The sequence below is a fragment of the Malaclemys terrapin genome, chromosome 21, assembly GCF_027887155.1.
Source record: "Malaclemys terrapin pileata isolate rMalTer1 chromosome 21, rMalTer1.hap1, whole genome shotgun sequence".
Classification (NCBI taxonomy): domain Eukaryota; kingdom Metazoa; phylum Chordata; order Testudines; family Emydidae; genus Malaclemys; species Malaclemys terrapin.
Genome location: NC_071525.1, coordinates 5,474,197 through 5,489,102, shown reverse-complemented (window position 1 = coordinate 5,489,102; position 14,906 = coordinate 5,474,197). Strand labels below are relative to the sequence as shown.

The 14,906-nt window shown below is 58.6% G+C and overlaps 1 protein-coding gene across 1 annotated transcript in view; it reads left to right on the top strand.

Moving 5' to 3' along the window:
• The window catches only part of ITGA10 (integrin subunit alpha 10), a 52,539-nt gene that overhangs the window by 35,576 nt on the left and 2,057 nt on the right, over positions 1 to 14,906 (top strand). The window contains exons 13-29 of the mRNA XM_054010771.1: positions 127 to 275; positions 1,040 to 1,183; positions 1,708 to 1,911; positions 3,420 to 3,550; positions 3,974 to 4,140; positions 4,228 to 4,370; positions 5,504 to 5,614; positions 6,495 to 6,580; positions 6,972 to 7,113; positions 7,453 to 7,545; positions 8,639 to 8,715; positions 9,424 to 9,513; positions 10,349 to 10,433; positions 10,953 to 11,066; positions 11,412 to 11,510; positions 12,965 to 13,078; positions 13,849 to 13,944. Of these exons, the coding sequence (XP_053866746.1) occupies positions 127 to 275; positions 1,040 to 1,183; positions 1,708 to 1,911; positions 3,420 to 3,550; positions 3,974 to 4,140; positions 4,228 to 4,370; positions 5,504 to 5,614; positions 6,495 to 6,580; positions 6,972 to 7,113; positions 7,453 to 7,545; positions 8,639 to 8,715; positions 9,424 to 9,513; positions 10,349 to 10,433; positions 10,953 to 11,066; positions 11,412 to 11,510; positions 12,965 to 13,078; positions 13,849 to 13,944 (2,045 nt within the window). The remainder of the gene's footprint in view (positions 1 to 126; positions 276 to 1,039; positions 1,184 to 1,707; positions 1,912 to 3,419; positions 3,551 to 3,973; positions 4,141 to 4,227; positions 4,371 to 5,503; positions 5,615 to 6,494; positions 6,581 to 6,971; positions 7,114 to 7,452; positions 7,546 to 8,638; positions 8,716 to 9,423; positions 9,514 to 10,348; positions 10,434 to 10,952; positions 11,067 to 11,411; positions 11,511 to 12,964; positions 13,079 to 13,848; positions 13,945 to 14,906) is intronic.

The window sequence follows — 14,906 nt, the reverse complement described above, 5'->3', positions numbered from 1 at the left end:
GCTGCTTGCCCCCCCGTCCCAGGAACCCACAGCCTGCCCCATAGAACAGCTCTGATGTTCTCTGCAGCATTGAGTGTCTCGGGGTGCCGGAGGCAGAGCTGACGGGGTCCCCTCTCTCCGTGACAGGTTACGCTGTCTCTTCGGTCCGGCTCCGGAACGGGAAATGTCTCTACGTGGCGGGGGCACCGCGCTTTAAGCACAAGGGGAAGGTTATCCTGTTCGAGATGAGCAACAGCGGGCGCGTGGTCATATCCCAGGCCCTCACTGGGGAGCAGGTAGGAGCCGGGCAGGCAGCGTGGGGTTGGGCTGAGCCTGTCTCTCTAGAAAGACCCCTCGGGGTCAATCTCTGCTCCTCGGTGAATCCAGAGCCTGTGGCATCGGAGATGGGTTTTTGGGGTTGGGTGAATCTGCATTTTTCCAGGAAAAAAAGCATTCGGTGAAAAATTCCCACCGTGCACAATTGCACGTGCGAGCGTATAAAAAAGGGGATAGCCCCGGCCGTGGTGACGCGTCAGTCTGAATTATACACCCCTTCCTGCCCCCTTAATGCCAGATACATGGAGATGACTTCTGAGGATAACGTTACAGCTTGCTCTGGGTAGTCCTGGCTCTGGTAAAGTTACACACAGTGTCACCTAGTGGCTGAACATTATAGTGCAGTTTTCCATTCCATTCCACCACCCGTTATCTCCCGAAGAGGGCGGGTTAGTTTGGGGTTTTGTCTACATGAGGAAGTGGAACTGGTTTAACTGATTTGCTTTAAGCCGATTTCAGCTAAATCTGTGCGAACCCATTTTGGCTCAGAATCAACCGAAGTTAAACCAGTTTATGTCTGGCTTAACAGAGCGTCTACACAGCCTCTGGCACCGGTTCCAGCTTCAGTTAATTCAGCGCCAGTTGTTAAATCGAGGCCAAGTCTGGGTGCAGACAAGACCTGAGCAGTGCAGAGAGCAAGGCTGGCACTGAGCATGCTGGGGAGGCAGGAAAATGAGGGCTCGCTGCCTCCTGACGCCCCCCCCCCCATCTACCCTCTTTGCAGATCGGCTCGTACTTCGGCAGCGAAGTGTGTCCTGTGGATGTGAACGGGGACGGAATCACAGACGTCCTGCTGGTCGCCGCCCCAATGTACCTGGGAGATCAGAGCAAAGAAACAGGCCGGGTCTATATCTACAAAGTGGGCCAGGTAAATTACAGAGCCCACCCTACCTTTCTCCCTTATATTTGTGCATATAAGGAGCATGCTGTCTGATTTGCAAGGGGGGGAACGGGAATGCAAGCCTGCAGAGGGGAAAGAGAAGCCATGCGTCTGGTTCCTGGAGCTGAGACAGACCCCACCCTTCTCCCCGCAAACAAACACGCTCTCTGCTGAAGTTCTGCTCCTGCACTATACCCCTGGATGTCGGCAGGGGGGATTGAACCTGGGGCCTCTGGATTTTAAAACACGTCCTGAGCTAAAAGACCAGCTCTGGTAGCAGGCTCATGGGCCTCTAGATGTGGTGGGGCGGGGGAAGGCAGGACAGAGTAGGTGTGGCTAACTCTTGGCTGCGGGAAAGTAGTAGGCTGTTGTAATTGCTAGGGCTAGCCACAAGAGGGTGACATGATCAAAGGCTCCCGGTAGACGTGGCCGGGGACCTGGCAGGTGCAGAGAGAGGCTGAATCTGGCTTGGAGGGTGATAAGGCCCTTTCACTTCCTTCCCCGCATCCCAGCGGCTGCTGACGTTCAACGGGACCCTGCATGCTGACAAGAAGCCCCAGGACTCCCGCTTCGGTTACTCCCTGGCGGCCGTGCCCGACCTCAACCACGACGGCTTTAATGACGTGGTGGTGGGAGCGCCCCTGGAGGACGGCCACCGGGGGGCCGTGTACGTTTACCATGGTTCCCGGGGCACCATCCTGCCACAGTACCAGCAGGTCAGTCACTTGGGTGTCCGAGAGCACGGCGTGCCTGGCCTACAGAAACAGCCCAGCCCTGTTAAGGAGGATTTAGATCCAGACACTTGTATGGATCCTAAAACCAATTCTTCCATTACACTAGGACCTATTGTAAACAAGTGGGTTAACTGCTGTTAATAATGGATGGATAATGTCATGCCAGGTTTACAGCTCTCTCTAGCCCCTGAGGAGTTCAAAGTGCTTCACTAATGTTAATTCATTAAAGTCTTTTTGCCCCTTATCCCCAAGTGAGCTGGGTAATGTTCACCCCTATTTTCCAGATGGGGAAACTGAGGCACGGGACGGGGCAGTGATGTGCCCCAAGTCATAGCCTGAGTCAGTGGCAGTGGTGGTAGTTCTGACTCCTGGTGCCTGCCCCCCTCTACTTCCCTCCTGGTACTGGGAACAGAATCCAAGAGTCCTGACTCCCAGCCCCCACCAGCTCTAACCACTAGACCCTCTCTCCACCCACCTGCCACAGTGCCCCTCACCAAGCACCCTTTCTCCACCGCCAGCCCCAACAAATTCCCAGGAAACCATCCCGTGTTCAATATCTGGGCCCAGATGCTCAAGGCTCCTAACTCTTCTTGATTTCCATAGGCGAGGATCTGAGCCCTGGCTGTAGGGGTCCCACTCTGGCACCCACTGCATGGGGGGCCTATGGGGGAGGAATTAGCCAGCCCCAACTTTGCAGGGTGGCCTTAGGCGTGAGGGCTGAATAAAGAGCCGCGGGGTTTTGTTTGCGGCTGGGCTGCCCCCTGGTGGCAGATGGCACCAAAATCCTCTCGACTCACTCGCTTGCCCTTTGGCTAGACCCCTTGAGGTGCAGAAAGATTTTCCTGCACCCAGATTCAGCACAGAGGCGGGTTGGGGGGTTGCCCATCATGCAGACGCCTGTCTGGTCCAGCGAGGCAGTTTTTGGGTGTCCCAGGAGGTGACTATGTCCCCTCGCCCAGGGGAAGAGACAGGGGGGTTAGAAACACCAACAGCGATTCTTCCCCGCTGGCCAGGCAGAGACTTTGGGATCTCCCGGCTGGAGCTCTTGGGGCAGGAGGGTGGGTGGGCTTAAAGCTACCTTTGGGGGGCTCTGGGTGCTGGTCTCCCTGAATGCCTTGCTGGCTCCCCAGGGGGCTGGCGCTAATGGGCCTTGGGGTGTTGTTATTACTACACTGGAAGGCCCGAAGGTAGAGCCCCATTGTGCTGGGAGCTGCATGGACACCTAGTATGAGATGCTCCCTGCCCCAAACAGCCTGCCAGACAAATCATGGGTGGGGAAACTGAGGCACGGAACAGGACAGTGGCTCGCCCCAGATCACCCAGTTGGTTAGTGACAGAGCTGGGAATAGAATCCAGGCCCCCTGAGGCCCCCGTCCAGTGCTCTAACCACTAGGCCACACTGCCTCTTGGGAGAATGAGTTAAACCTGGCTGTGCCTGTGGTGCCCGGGCCGTTGTTCCACCGGTGACTAACTCCCCACTTACCCGCCAGCGGATCGAAGCCTCGTCCCTCCACTCGAGTCTGAGCTACTTCGGCCGCAGTGTGGACGGGCAGATGGACCTGGACGGGGACGAGCTGGTGGACTTGGCCGTCGGGGCCCAGGGAGCCGCCGTGGTGTTGCGGTGAGTCGCTCCCTCCCGCCGCGGAGGGACCGAGCGGGACAGGTGGCGAGTGTGTCGGACCAGCCAATGGCCATGGCGCTTCCCAAAGGAGCTCAGGGTCGTTATCCCCATTGTACAGATGGGGAAACTGAGGCACGGAGCGGGGGAAGTCACTTGCCTGAGGTCGCCCAGTGGCAGGGCTGGGCAATAGAACACAGGTCTCCCGAGGCCCAGCCTAGTGCGCTAACCACTAGGCAACACTGCCTTAGCTAATGCAGGGCAGGAGGCATGGAGGGTGGAGGGAGGCCCCCAGTGCAGGGGTGTCTTGTGGTGGGGGGCACAGTGTCCGGTTCTAGCTTCCCCGTGCGCTAGTTTCCCCTGCGGCTGGACAAACAGGGCGCCCTAGGGAACCAGTGTCTTGAACGTGTGGTCCCCGGGGGCCAGGTCGCGGAGGATCGTCCAGGTCAACGCCTCGCTGGCCGTCAACCCCGCCTCCATCAACGTGCTCCAGAAGAACTGCCAGCGGCACGGCAAGGACTCCGTGTGCGTCACGGCCACCGTCTGCTTCCGCGCCACCTCCAGGTCCCCGGGCCGGGGGGACCGGCATTTCGGTGAGTGCCGCGGGGCCCCGGCGCCCGCCCCCGGCTTGGGACGCGGTGCCGGGACTCCGGCGTGACTCCCCCCCCTTGTCGGCGCAGGGATCAGGTACAGCGTGTCTCTGGACGACAGGAAGTTCAGCGCCAGGGCCGTGTTCGACGACACCTCCCAGAAGCTGGTGCAGAAGCGGCTCCGAGCCAGCGTGGGCAGGGCAGCCTGCGAGCCGCTCCCCTTCCACGTGATCGTGAGTACGGGGGGGCGCTCTGGGAGGGGAGAGATGGAGCATCCTGCCTCCTGCTGGACAGCACCAGTATTACAACAGCACCCAGCGGCCCCGCTGCCGCACACAGCCCCTGAGGCTACGCTGCCCTGCAAGCAGAGGTGTTATCTGCCGGCAGGTCAAGCGCATACTCAGGGACCTGGCAGTGGCTTCATTGCTCTTGGTACCCGAGCCGGCTAAGGTACAGGTCCGTCTGCCCGTGCTGCAGTCACGCCACTGAGTGCAGCGTCGACGGGCCCACAGCGAGAGACGGTCCCTGCCCTTTTAAGAGCGGGCAGTCGAAAGAGTGGGAGGGGAAACAGAGGCACAGAGCGGGGAAGCATCTTGCTCCAGGTCGCCTAGCCCAGTGCTCTACCCACTAGACCACACTGCCTCCCTTAGGACTGCCTGATCCTTCTTGCTCTATGTGCCATTGCCCAATTGTGGGGGGGGGGGGGGGAACGCTGTCCTGCCCCCCGGGATCAAAGCATTTTGTCCTATTTGGGTTTCCTCCCGCGACGGATCCCATCTTTGAGCTCCCTGGCCTGGGATTATTTATTGACTTGTTCTTGATTTACATTTAAAATAACCACGAGGCCCAGCTTAGGCTCCAGGTCCGTTAGCATAATGAATTAGGCCATAAATACAATGAAACATAAACCTCAGCAGCCCGGAAATCATCCGTGTCACGGGGGCTCAGCCAGCCACCAACCCTCCTGATTCTGCTCCAGAACACCGCTCCAAGCTCCAGGCTCCCAGCGAATGCCAGGCCAGCAGCCCCCTCTTTTATAACAAGGGGGACCCAGCTTGGGGAGTACGGCCCGGGGAGAGAAGGGCCAGTCCCAGACCACTTAGGGATCTGTAAGTCACGTCACCTCCAGTTGTATGGATCCCACCACTGGCCTAGCTAAGCTACCCTGCCTCCAGCTATGGCTAATATCGGATGCTTCAGAGGAAGGTGACCCCCTCAATCCCATCATGCCCCAGGGGAAGTGTTTCCATATCCTCTTGCTGAAGCATGGGGTCCAGCGGGTCTCAAGCAAAGCTGGCATCCTTCCCGGGGGACGGTGGGTGGCTAAGGAATCCCGTCTCGAGCCTAGGTTCCTTCCTCCCGGCAGGACACGACGGACTACCTGAGGCCGGTCAGCATGACGGTGAAGTTTGCCCTGAGCGATTCTGACCCAGGCCCCGTGCTGGATGAGAGATCGTCCACCACTGTTAAGAAGCTGGTGAGTACTCGGCCTGTCCCTTTGCTCCGGGTCATTAACAAGCCACTGTGTTCCTGGGCGGCCGGGATCCCACCTCCTGGGATTGGGAGCTGGGCAAGGCTTTGGGTACGGCCACTTTGAACCTTGCTTTTCCTTATCCCCCTTCTCTGCAGTTGGCACCTGCCTTGGGGGCTGGATAGCACCTCCTGTAGACAGCAGAAAGGGGCAGGGGTTGCCTCCAAAAACACGGAGAGGTGTGGAGGATGAAACTAACTTCGGAAGGTGCCCGTGGGAAATGGATCCCAGTAGCCTGTGGGCTCTTCCAGACTTGTGCCTATGGTTCTAGCCTGGGTGGATGGGTGGTTCTAGATGGTGTTTGTGGTTCTAGCCTGGGTGGGTGGGTACTTCTAGACTCTCTGTTGGTGTTTGTGGTTCTAGACTGGGTGATTCTAGACTCTCTGTTGGGGGGGCTGCAGTTCTAGACTCTGGTTATGTCTTGGTGTGGTTCGAAAGCCAGTCATCCAGTCTCCTGTGAGCTGTAATACTTGGGTCTACATTCAGCAGCCGGGTTGAGTGTGCGGGCGCTGGGTGGGTCCGGCCGGTGACACAGAGGAGCTCAGACAAGATGATCCCTTCTGGCCTTAAACTCTATGGCTCAGAGCGTTCCCCGTGCGTCTCCCAACTGCCCCGCCGCTGAAGGCTCTGCGGGAGGAAGAGGATGGGGAAGACTGAGCTGGGTGGGGCAAAATGTGTGAGCTGGAATCCTTGTCATCTACTCTGGCCCCCACAGCCGCCTTGCAGACAGCCTCCCCGCCCCACACTGACTTTGGATAACAGCCCAGCGCCTCCCGCTGAGCCGTAACCTGTTGGTGGCCAACAGTGAACCCTCCGTTGCTTTCAGATCCCCTTCTTCAAGGACTGCGGAGAGGACAATGAGTGCGTCACGGACCTGGTGCTCCAGGCTAGCACGGATCTCGCCGGCTCCAGGTATGGGCAGCCCCGGGAACGGAGCGGCCTGGAGTCTATTCCCTGCTCTGCCACGGACTTGCAGGGGCCCTTGGCCTAGCCACTGGCTGCTCTGAGCCTGGCTTGCCCCGAGACGCGGGGAGCTTTGCAAGCCCTAGCGGATGCATGGCGATGGATGCAGAACACTGGGCCTTTGTCTCTCTCTAGAGGCCAGTCTGTGTATCGAGTGTGGTCAGTCTCAGCCAGGGGATGAGCTCTCTAGCTGAGGTAGCAGAGGCTTTAGATCCCGAGGTTGCGGGTTCAGGCCTCGCCCCAGGCATGTCTCACGGCCCCAGGACGGACGGTGCAGCAGCCGCCCGGCCAAAGCTGCTCCCAGTCTGACGCTGAATCATCGCCTCCTTTCCTGCTTCAGGCAGAAGCCTCACGTTATCCGCAAGGGGAAGAGGAAGGTTCTGGTGGACGTGGTCTTGGAGAACAAGAAGGAAAATGCCTACAACGCCAGCCTGAAGTTCTGGTTCTCCAAAAACCTCCACTTCGCCAGCCTCTCGCTCAAGGTGGGTCGCTCGCTGGGAGCCAGGGCTGGAGGCGGGGGAGCTGCGGGGAAGGGATGGCACGTTGCAGAGAGCAGTGCCCAGAAGTGAGGCTGGGCTGGACTGGAGCACTGGTTCTTCCAGTCCGGTATGTGCCTCCTGCCCATGCGAGGTCAGGGGACGGGCCCATTTGGTCCGGCTAAGTGCCTGGACCCAGCCTCACGCTGCCCCATGTGACTGGACTGCGACAGCTTAGTGCATGGGGGACAGGGGCCGTGATCCGCCTCTCCTGCCAGGCAGGGTAAAGCCCCATTGCTGGATGGAGGTGAGCAGGGATGGTGAAGGGCTCGTCTGCTCCCGCAGGGGGAAACCCAGGTGAAGGTTGAATGCGCGGCCCACTCCCCGCACACCCGCGCCTGCAGCGTGAGCTACCCCGTCTTCAGGTCCCTGGCAAAGGTGAGTCCGGCCGAAGCCCTTATTGTCTTGGCTTTGAGTGAATTCGTACTGCTGGTTAAAGGGCCGGGAGCCTGGCTCGCGACACCCCTCAGCTGCTTTCCTGACCCGTAGCTCCAGTCCTGGCCCCCTCCCCGCTTTCAACCTGAGAGCTGCCGATGCCCCTCCATCCCACCCTATGGCCCCAGCTCTTCCATCCCTGGGTTCCACCTCTGACCTCTGCCGATGCCCCTCCATCCCACCCCACGCCCCCAGCTCTTCCAGCCCTGGGTTCCACCTCCCACCTCTGCTGGTGCCCCTCCATCCCACCCCACGCCCCCTGCTCTTCCAGCCCTGGGTTCCACCTCCCACCTCTGCCGGTGCCCCTCCATCCCACCCCACGCCCCCTGCTCTTCCAGCCCTGGGTTCCACCTCCCACCTCCGCCAGTGCCCCTCCATCCCACCCCACGCCCCCAGCTCTTCCAGCCCTGGGTTCCACCTCCCACCTCTGCCAGTGCCCCTCCATCCCACCCCACGGCCCCCAGCTCTTCCAGCCCTGGGTTCCACCTCCCACCTCTGCCAGTGCCCCTCCATCCCACCCCACGGCCCCCTGCTCTTCCAGCCCTGGGTTCCACCTCCCACCTTTGGTGGGCGGCTGGGAGAGTGGGGTGTGAAGCTGTCCTCTGCTCCCCCACCTTGGTTTACGCAGGCGACAGGCTGGCTTATTAACCCATTGTGGCCCAAGGCGCTCCTGGGCGTGGCCGTTGGTCTGGCAGGCAGCCAGGCGGGGGCAGGAAGGAAAGCGGCTGGGGCTAGTGGGACGCAGTGGCACACGCCGGGCAGGAGAAGCAGCTGGAACAAAGGCGGGCAGAGGAAAGAATTAGACCTAACCACTAGCTCTGCCCCCTCCTACCGCTGTCACTGACACCATTGCAAGGCCGCTGTGCAGCGAACCAGAGCCTTGGTGACTGGCATGAAAATGGGACCTCCCCTCCTGTCTGGCCCCTCATGCACCCCGTGCTCTCGTATCCACCTCCACCCCAGTGCTGGGCATGGCCCACACCGGGGTGCTGCAGAGACAGGCCAGGGGCTGGGCTGAAAGCTCTGCTTTTCCCAGGTGGCGATCCTGCTCGAGTTTGAATTCAGTTGCTCCTTCCTTCTCAACCGAGCGCAGCTGAAACTCACGGCCAGCAGGTAAGAGCGGCCGACCGAACTGACCCTCCCCGGCCCGCTGGGCTCACAGGCTAGTGGGGGGAGGGAGGGTATCACACCTCCATGTGTCAGCTGATCGCCACCAAGAAGCGGACGGGGTGTTAGCCTGGGACACGGGACAGCTGGCTTCAATCACAGGCTCAGAGCAGGTCGCTTTGCCTAACGCCCACAGTTTTCATTGGAACCTCCGCAGTGGATGTTCGGCCCTGAAAAGCTTGCGTGGATCTGGGCCGCAGCGCCCCAGCTGTGCAGCGGGGATCCCAGCCTGGCCCTGCCTCGCAGAGGGGCTTGGAGAGTGAAGATTGTAAGGGGCGGTGGTGAGGAGAGAACCGCCACTACTCATCCAGCCTGGGGCAGTTCAGCACCACATGTTAGCTCCAGGCTTGAGGAGAGAAATTTGGGGCTCCCGAGATGACATGTTGGCTGGGGCTCACCCCCTCCCATGTCTTTCTTTACACAGATGTTTGGGAGGGTGGGGGGGGAGGAGCTTGGGACCTTGGTACAATTGTCCCCCTTTGTTCCTCCCGCATCAGCCCTGGCTGTCCCTGATGGGCCAAGCATCTGATTCAGGAATGCGGAGGGGGCGTTTGAGTGGGAGAGATCCGACCAGCAACAGGGCCTTTCGCCAAGGCTGGGCAGCTGCTGAGAACTGGGGCGGGGTATGTAACGATCCGCTCTTGTTCCTCCCAGCGACAGCATCGAAATGAACGAGACCCTCCACGATAACACAGTGCAGCTGTTCACCTACGTTACCTACGAGCCCGACCTCTTCCTCTCCAGGTGAGACCATCTGGGGGAAGCTGATCCAGGCTCGGGGAGGGGCGGCGGTGGATGCCCGGGTGTTGGCTTGGGATTAAAGCAGCCAGAACCACGCCCTTGTCCACACAAGAAACCTGCACAGCGTTAGAGGTGAAGTTGACCCGGTTTAGTTACGCCCTGTGTCTGTGGAGGCTCTCGATCTGGTTTAAGAGCGGCTTAGCGTGGTTGAGTCTAGACCTGTTCTGAATTAACTTGATCCTGATTTGAACCCCAATGAGCGTTCCCACCGCAGCTGTTGGCACGGGTAGAACTAAACCGATTTGAAGGTGCACTGTAAGTTAAACTGGGGCACCCCTCACATGCAGGCGGGGAGGGGACCCTGATGCTGAGTCTGAGTTGATTTGTGGGGGGCGCTGCCTCCCCAGTCTGACCCTGCTGCAGGTGGGCATAGGGAAATCCATCCACCCACTAGGGCCTCCCAGAATCCCAAGCAGTCTCCAAATTGCTTGGGGCAGGGCCAAGCCCCTGGGAAAACATGGCCAAGATATTCTAGCAGACTTGGCCTCCTGGCCAATTAGATGCTTGAACCCCAGCACCAAACCCGCCTGTTTGCAACTGGCCAATCCCCGCAGGAGGAGACACTGCTGCTCCTTCCCATTCCCAATCGGGCTCCCTGCCCCACAAACCACGTTAGGAGGGACTGTTCTGACAGTGCTCCCCTGCCCCCAAATTAGTCCAGGCTCCCCCAGTCCCTGTGATCTGGGGGCTAGAGGTGTCTGGAGACAGCAGGGTCGGGGCACTAGGGGACGATCTGCTCTGCACCACGTCACCCCCCAGTCATGCCGTGTCCCCGCAGCGAGGCCACCTTGAACCGCTATGAAGTGCACCCAGCGGGCACCTTCTCCAGCAGCGTCGGGCCAGAGTTCAAGACCACCATCAAGGTACCAGCAATGCGGGGGCGAGGGGCAGCTCCTCCCAAGAGATGCAGCGGGGGATGCCTCCAGCAGCTCCTGGGTTGGTTGGAATAGGGGGGCCCCTACAACAGCTCTCAGGGGTGGGGTTAGATCATGTTGGCTCCTTTTCCGGCCATGCCCCTGGGAAAACCCCACCTGGAAGGGTGGGGGGGCCCTTAGGAGTGAAGCATGGCCCCTTGGAGAGCTCGGGGGTCTTTGAACTCCAGGGGTCGCCCATCCGAAGCATCCCCTTAATGAACCAAGCCCAGGGCGCCAATGGAGGGTTTGTCCAGCAAGGTGCATGGAGAGTCATAGCGCCGAGTAGTCACAGAGGATGTACTAGGTGCTGTACAAATACATAAGCCAACTGGCCCTGCTCCCCCGCCAAGAGCAAACAATCAAAGGCAACCTCCTCTAGGCTGGGTGGCTGCTTAAGGCTGGTTCTGCTAGGAGCTGGCCCCTCCCCTTTGCCAGCTGTCGAACGGCATCGCTCCTGTCTCCGAGCAGGTCCAGAACCTCGGCTGCTACGTGGTCAGGAACCTCTCCGTCATAATGTACCTCCCTGCCATGGCCTTCCGGCGCAGCTACTTCCTCTCCGTCACCCGCATCATCGCCGACAATGTGAGTCCTTGGCTTGCGAGTCCTCTCTCCCCTGGGCCAGCCCTCAGCCCTTCCCCATGTGCTAACAGCTGCTAGACCTCCTCAGCTCCAGCTGGGAGCATGGGCTGCATGGGCTCATGACTCAAGCGCAGGAGTGGAAGTAGGTCTAAGTTCTCTGCTGCTCTCCATCATTGGTGCTTCTACGCCTCAAATAATTGAAAAGAGAGAGGAGGGCAGATCTGGTAGGATCCCCTGCCCTGCAAAGGGCTGTCTGTCTGTTCAGCGCCAGCCCCCACATCCCCCCTCTAGGCCATACTCCTACCAGGCCCTGTAGCAACCACACTGCCACGTGCTGTCTCGTTCAAGGTTACCTGTGTCGTGCAAAACCTGACGGAGGCAACGCTACGGAGCCAGGCTGGAGTGATTCCTATTCACCCTGAAGATCTCTTGCACGCAGACAGACTGGTGAGTGGCACGGCACCGTCAGGCAGCGCCAGCAGCCCTCCTGCCTTCACTCAGGGACCTCCAACGAAGCAGGGATGGGCTCAATCCATGCTTGGAGGGACATCTCCCCCAAATAAAGCGTGGGTGTGCCAAAACTGGGACAGTCCATTCAGAAGGGGGCGCTCTCCCCTAGGTGGGGAGGTTAGCAGAGCCAAAGCCAGTTGCTGCGCAACATGGGAGGTGCCATCCAACTCAACAAAGCCAAAGTGACAGCTTGTGCTCATCTGAAGAGCTGGCAGACACCACCGCTGCCACCAACACCTTGGCAAAGAGAGCCTGAATACTGGCGTCCTGCCTGAATTCCAGCTCACGTCATTTCTTTGGGCCTCCTTAAATTCCCCCTGCTGTTGCTATGCCCTGCCACGCCCCCCTCCACCAAACGATAACGGTTAGGGGGTGACATTGTTCAAAAGCATCTAAGTCCCATTTTCCAAAGGGCCTGATCTGAACCCAGCGTTTATACCAGTTTAACTCTGTTAGCGGCATAGAGTGTCTTCACCAGACACGCTGCAGTGGCCCAGCGGGCTCGGTCCAGCTGGGCCATGCAGCGCTGTCCGTCGAGACGTGGCCATAGTGATTTAGCTATGCCAGGCCAACCTCTAGAGTGGACATAGTGATGCTGGTATAAAGGTGCCATATAGCTTATTCCCCTTCCCGCATGGGAACTGCTAGACCAGTAGAACGCTCCCCTGGAGCAGGAAATCTGCGTCTACACTGCAGCGGCTAAAATGCTATATAAGGTCTTGGGTACTTAGGACGCAGAGCCACAAAGATATTGCAGCATCTCTTTGAGGCTCTAGGCCTTACAAGCTTAAGCACCAGTGCCAGTGAGTGGGCGATAGGTGCCTGCGTCACGCTTGAAAAGGGGATTCAGGAGCCAGTCACAGCTGCACTTTGGAAAATGTTACCCTACAGCTGGGTGAAGTGGTTGGGTTTTTCTTTACAAACTCGTTCTATTTTTCAGTCGGGGGTGTTGGGCAGGCGTTGGAATGCACCCAGTTTGCTCCTTTGTTTGATTTTCCATTTCCTCTCCTCCACCCCCTGGTTATTTTCGAAAAATGACCTGGCTGGAGAGAGGGAGAGGGATGGGAAAAGGAGGAAAAAATATCCCGCCCGGAACCCACCCAGCAGTGACATATTTGAAAGACAATTTCTTGGCAAAAAAATGGTGGCGTGGGACAAATTTTGCAAAGGCCTTTGTGAAACGTCAAGCAGCTGGTGAGACTGGCTTCAGTCAAGTGCACTGGGACGGATTCCCCCCTCCACCCCCCCATGATCTCTCTGCCATCTAACCAGCTATGTCCTAGCGCTGGCAGAGACACCCCCCACCTGCCCTTGCCTAAGGTGACGGTGGGGGTCGGCTGGCGCGAGTTCGGAGTGTGACGCTCATGGCCCCGCCTCTGCTCCCCTCACAGAACTGCAGCAACTCCTGGTGCCAGGTGGTCAGGTGCGAGCTGGAGCAGCTGGAGAAGAACACGGAGGTGTCCATCCACCTGCTGAGAGGGATCCACAATGACTTCTTCAGGAGGGTGAGTGCGCCCAGATATTGTGTGTGCGGAGTGGGGGGAGATACAATAGCCAGTGTCCCAGTCCGGGTCTCTATGCATAACGCATACGGCTGCATCATAGCGGCACAACCCTCCTCCCCCCAGACTCACAGCACTGGGGCAAGCAAGGGTAGCTGGATCCATTACTGTAGTCGTTTTTGGGAGCAGCCGCATGGTCGAGTGGACGTGGGAGAGTCGAGTTCTGTTCTGAGAGCTTGGACAAAGTCACTTCCCCTGTGCTAAGAGACATCAGAGCAGGGCCTGGAGGTGCTGCTGTGGTAAACGCTGGCGATTTGTTTCCCACGCACGGGAGTTTGCTTTTCTGCACGGCGCTGTATCCTTGTGCAAGATCCCTTTAAAAGACGTGCGCCGATTAACTCAGGGCAGTCCCTAAAGGAGCTCCGCCGAGCCGACCACAATGGTCCCTCCTATTCGCTGGCTTGTCTCCAGCACAGGGCTAGAGCGGCACCCAGGCTGCTGTAACCCCGTAGGACAGACGCACACCAGTGACAGAAGGGTTTTCCCAGTGCTTGAGTAGTGCCACCGCCCCCAGCGCTGGTAGGAGTGAGGTTAATGGACACATTCTTCCAGAGCCCTAGCTGTGGTTTCTACACCCCCCCCCCCCCCGAGGGTTGTAGCCCCGTCGTCCTATGTTTCTAGCATAAACCAGGTCTCGGGCTCAACCCGCAGCCCCGTGTTCCACACTGCACCACGCCAGGCTGATCCCTGGCCCTCGTGACTCTTCCCAACAGGCAAAATTCAAAACCGTGAAAGTCATCAGCACGTTTGCACTTGTCGCGGAAGAGAACAGCTTCCTCTTCCTCGAGGAGTCAGCGCATCGGCGAGAGGTAATGGGTGGGGGGATGGGGTGGGGGTGGGGTTTATAGCCCTCCAAGGGCCAGAGCGGGACGCTTCCTACGGAGCCATGGTTTGGGATTCTAGTCCCTCCCTGCAGCCCACCTTGGGCTGGGTCCACACGTATCAAGGCCCAGATCCTCAAAGGGACAGGGGATTTAGGCACCTGGGACAAGCTGGGCCTGAAGCCTTATTTTCTCGTTCAGTTACAGCCAAAGTCAAGGTGGTAAAAACAACGAATCATAGAATATCAGGGTTGGATATCAGGGACCTCAAGAGGTCATCTAGTCCAACCCCTGCTCAAAGCAGGACCAATCCCCAACTAAATCATCCCAGCCAGGGCTTTGTCAAGGGGCTGCCCCTGCTTGATTTCTGCCTTGGTGGGGGTCGCGTTTATACTGTTGGGGAACGGCAGGTGCTGGCTGGGTGGAACGGAGTAGTTGTGTGAGTGAAAGGTGAATTTTCCCGAGTGGCAGCGGCTGCATTAGATGTTCTCACAAGCCAAGATTTGGTCAAGACCATTGGTGGCAAAAGACAGCGAGTTGAGTCCTCGAGCCCCGCAATTAGTAGGAGGGAAATCACACTGGCATGGTCTCAACGCTTGGGTGGCGTTCCAGGCTCATTAACTGGTGTAGGCTAGGAGAAGCTATGGGTGCAGAAGCCATGCAAAAAGCCATTGCTTCTAACACTCATTCATAAGTTCAGAGGTAGGTTTGGGGAAGGAGAAAGGGTTAAATCCTAAGGACATGATTCTGATTTCTACTGAACCCCACAGCTCAATGTAGACAAGCCTTATACAGCACTGCCTGTGTAAATTCAGGCACCGCCACTTTACAAATGCCTTGGGGGGGGGAGACACACACCTACTGAGAATCAGGCACTAAGGGGCTTGCTGGAATGAGCTGGCCCCGCTCTGACTTTGCTCTTCCTCACTTGTCCTGGGTCGTGGTGAACA